Genomic DNA, 4,583 nt, shown 5'->3' with positions numbered 1-4,583 from the left:
AAATTACAATATAACATCAAAAAATACTTTTAAATTACACTATAACCGCAAAAAAAAAGCTCCACAAAGCTGTCATATGTGGAGTACTATGAGGCCCACGACTTTCTTGATCGCCTTATTCGGGTTAAGATGTGGCTAAAGTATCTCCGATGGTAGCGTATATTACGCTCGAGGTCTCTCGAGCCTCCTGTTGACCACCGCCAAACTTATCAACTTTTTGGAAAATGATAAAAAGAAACTGGACAATCAGTGGGTTTCTATCAACAAAGAAAAAAATAATAACTTCATTGGATTATTCCTTCTGACTAAGCATATGAACTATGAATTGTCTTAATAAGATAATTCAATCAATCCCTTGTTTTGAAAGAACTCTTCAATGACCAAACGGTCCCTTTCCTTCATACTTCATATAAATAAATCTAAAACCCCAGAGTATATCTTTCCATGTATCGAAGAAAAAAAGACAGTTCGATCGAACATTTATTTTTAGATTCTTTTATCAGTTAGAAAAAGATATAATCTACTATTTTTTCTTTTTTCCTTTTAGAAAATCAAAAATAAAATAAAATAAATAAATAGGAGATTGAAAATGAGTCTCTTTCTCGGATTTATTCTTCATCACACTGATGGAACAAAATAAAAATACTGGATGCAACGATATTGAAATATTTGGTACGACCGTATGGGCCTATGTCACTAGAACATGTGAGGAAGACCTCCAATCGTGCATCAAGAGGTAATCTAGGTAAGAGTGGTTCTGCCGTGGTGTTTAGAGATGTTGTTGGTGATTTTTTGTGTGCTGCTATCCGTTCAATAAAAATAAAATAAGAATTAGAAACTCAAATAATGATAATCAATTAAGTCAAAAAATAATTCACGTGTAAAAAAATTTATATATACACCTAAACTTTGCTAAAAAAATTCACATGGATGAGTATATATATATTTTATTATATTTTTACTTTCTCAAAAAATATATATACCCCATACATGAATTGTTTTTAAAAATTAAAATCAAAAAAATATTTTTTTTTCACTTGCTTAAGATGAAAAGGGTATGTGTGAGCTATTTTTATAATGATGGGAAGTATATGTGATTAACTTTTATAACGGTGAAGTATATATGAATTATTTGTGTAACGATAAAGATGTATATGAGCCGATTTTATAATGAAGATTATATCGATTCTAAATAACAAAATTGAAGAGTATATCATGACATTACCTGCCCTGAAAAAGCTAACTTTTAGAGTTCCATCAAGGCCAGCCCGGCAGCTTTGGTTTATCGGATCGATCGCAATGGTCAAGTGCGCGGACTGTTATCCTTAATTGGATGAAACAGTGGTTGACTTGGCTTTACATTTTCCCTTTCTAGAATTCAGTCTTTACAAATACATGAAGTTAATAGGTTACAGGATCACATGGTGGTGCTGTTAATAACCAACCAATATTCCTGCTACTCTTAAATCTGTACAACACTCGCCAGCACACCTGCTCCTGACATCTTTGCTCTCTTTGTTTTTTTATCCATGTCATTGACATCCAATTCCGTTACACTGTCTTCTTTTCCTTCCTCGAGGGTGACTTCTTGAAGGGTCTTATTCCTTGAGGTCGCATTTCCGAACGGCCTGCTTTCCTAGCTTTTTTTGCAACCCTTTCCTGTTATTTCGATCTCAACTTGTTTTATGACACATGTACCGAACAAGTTTTATCCAATACACATTGTATTCAAGTTTATATCAGGTATTTATCTGTCTTAATTTATATAACACAATTTATATAACACAGTTAAAATTATAAGATTCAAACTTTTTAATTTTAATCATGAATTTGGATATAGAAGTTTTATATTTTTTAACTAATATTTATATATTTGAAAATTATGTAAAATGTAATATAAATCACAAAATTTATAGTATAAAGTATTTAAAATAAATAAAGTAAATTTGATGAAAAAAATTGATTGACTCTTAAAATTTCAAACTGTTCGGCATCAATTGTGACAAATAGAGTAGTTGATAATTTTCTTCAACAATATCCATCGGCGACTCTGTATGCTTGTAGCCTATTATTGATGAATCTACGAAGGAATCTCTACCATGAGCAAAGGCGAATCTAGAAGGTTTCGACATCAAATACAAAAAAATACATAGTATATATGATAATATTTTTTATATATACAGATTTTGAATTTTCTGAACATAAAAATAGAAATTGACTGATTTAGAAATTCAATTAGAGGTATATTTTAATACATATATAGTGATAAAAAAAAGGAAAAACAGTTAATTTGAATGTAAAGCTCGAGAAAAACTGATACGTAATTCAAATATATATTTTTTAATCGATATCTCTTTCTCTAATTATTAAAATAAATTTTAAAAAATGTATTACACACGTCAGTAGATCCTTTGCATATTGAATTCTAGAAAAGTTATTGACTTTGGATATTGCACAGACTACAATGTGCAGGTAGCCAACGCCTTATCAATTTCATCAGTCATCTCTGCTGATTACTCCATCTCCATCTTCATTCAAAGAAATGGATTCAACTCATCCAGAATCATCAGAAGTTGTTTTTGATGTCCCAATATTTTTTAAAGTCTACAAAGATGGCCGTGTCGAAAGGTATCGAAAACATGATTTTGCCCCTCCTTGGGATAATTCCGTCACAGGTGTTCAATCCAAAGATATCGTCATCGTACCAAAGAACAACGTTACGGTACGCCTTTACCTTCCTAAAATCACCCAAAATTACCAGAAATTTCCACTTCTTGTGTATTTCCATGGAGGTGGGTTTGTGATCGAATCAGCATTTTCTACTTACTATGATAGTTATCTCCACTCTGTAGCTGCAGAAACCAATGTAATTGCTGTATCTGTCGAGTATCGATTAGCTCCAGAACATAAAATTCCTGCGTGTTATGATGATTCCTGGGCTGTTATGAAATGGGTCTCTCAGCACTCAATTGGCGAACAAGGAGCTGAACCTTTGCTGAAATATTATGCTGATTTTTCCCGAGTTTTCTTGTCAGGTAAATCAATTAACGAGTCATGATCCCAAGCTAATTTTCTAGATTTTGTTAGGATGGACAAATGATGAGTATAACTCAATCCACCCAACTTGATTTTTTGTTAAATTATAAGTTTAATTTTTTTTTCATGTTTACCGAATTTGCAATCTTCATATTTGATCCTCTGTATATTTGGGTTTTGGTTGCATTTTGATTCATTGGGTTACATTATTTTAATTTGTTTTGACCCAATAATTTTGAAGTTGACATAATACATAAATAGACACAACTTTAATCTCATCTAACAAGTAAGCACTTAAACTTTAAGGTGTATATCTAGTCACCAGTACTTATTTTAACTGACAACTGAACAATCCAACTCTATTGTGTCTCATGGACACCGATGCTGACTTGGTAGATAAATTTTGAAGATGTCTAGAAATTATTTTATAAGTTAAAGTGATCAATTGACATAGTGTAGTCGAGTTAAGCTGTCTAGATGTGCATACTCAAAGTTGGAGGGTTTACTTGTCAAGTGGAATTAAGTTTATGTGTTTATTTATGTATTATGCTTTTGAAGTTTATTTCAAGTTCAACCTGTGGGTCAAGCTAATAAACATGTTTAAACCTGAGCAGATTGAATGATATACTGAAAATGTATTTTGATTTTTGGCACCTCAGGTGATAGCTCAGGAGCCAATATTGCTCATAGCATGATGATGCGAGCAAGTATAGACGAAGATCATAAACTTGGAGTTGGAGATAGCTTAAAGCTCGTCGGAATGGCATTAATTCACCCTTATTTCGGGAACAATAAGCCAGATAGAATTTGGTCGTATTGTTGCCCTGAAAATCCCAATACTGATGACCCTCGATGCAATCCAGCAGCACATCCCAGTATGTCATCCAAGCTTTGTTGTTCCAACATTCTGATATGCACAGCAGAGAAGGATTTTATAAGGGACAGAGGGCGGACATACTCTGAGGCCCTCAAGAAATGTGGATGAAAAGGTCAAGTGGAGATTAAGGAGACACAAGGGGAAGAGCATGTTTTCCATCTTGTTAACCCAACTTGTGACAAAGCTAAGGCCTTGATGAAATGGCTGGCTGATTTCTTTCAACAATCAAGCTGAACTCTTGCTGTTTGTGTAGAATTTTTGTACTACTATTTCTGTTGTTTCTTTCTTCTTTTCTTGGTCAAATAAGTAGCCGTTTGAACGTGAATTTGAAATAATTGATTTGAAGTTGAAATTTGGATTTTAAAAAAGATAGATGAGAAATGCCAAGTTTAGTATTTGTCTTTTCACTTGCTCTTGCCTTATTTTTTGTTACAAGAAGAGGGGTATTTATACATGTAATATACTTGGTTCTCCAAGTATATTGTATGAATATCTATTTTTCATGTATATATTTGGGTATCAAGTATATTGTATGATATGTGTATATATATTTTATACACAATGTATTATATTGTGTGTACATGCATGTGACCACAAAATTATAGGTGTGTACATTTATGTTACAACATAAGATATATTTATGTGGACATCCATTTTACAATAAATTTGT

At 32.3% G+C, this 4,583-nt stretch overlaps 1 protein-coding gene across 1 annotated transcript; it reads left to right on the top strand.

Moving 5' to 3' along the window:
- Positions 1-2,415: 2,415 nt before the first annotated feature.
- Positions 2,416-4,357, top strand: LOC129876493 (2-hydroxyisoflavanone dehydratase-like). The gene is made up of 2 exons (XM_055951948.1): positions 2,416-3,035; positions 3,696-4,357. Exons 1-2 carry the CDS (start codon positions 2,543-2,545, stop codon positions 4,019-4,021), a joined length of 819 nt encoding a protein of 272 aa, XP_055807923.1. The 5' UTR covers positions 2,416-2,542; the 3' UTR covers positions 4,022-4,357.
- The last annotated feature ends 226 nt before the right edge of the window (positions 4,358-4,583 follow it).

Source organism: Solanum dulcamara, chromosome 2, assembly GCF_947179165.1.
Source record: "Solanum dulcamara chromosome 2, daSolDulc1.2, whole genome shotgun sequence".
NCBI lineage: Eukaryota > Viridiplantae > Streptophyta > Magnoliopsida > Solanales > Solanaceae > Solanum > Solanum dulcamara.
Note: the sequence above shows the minus strand (reverse complement) of the source record. Positions and strands in the feature narration are given on the sequence as shown.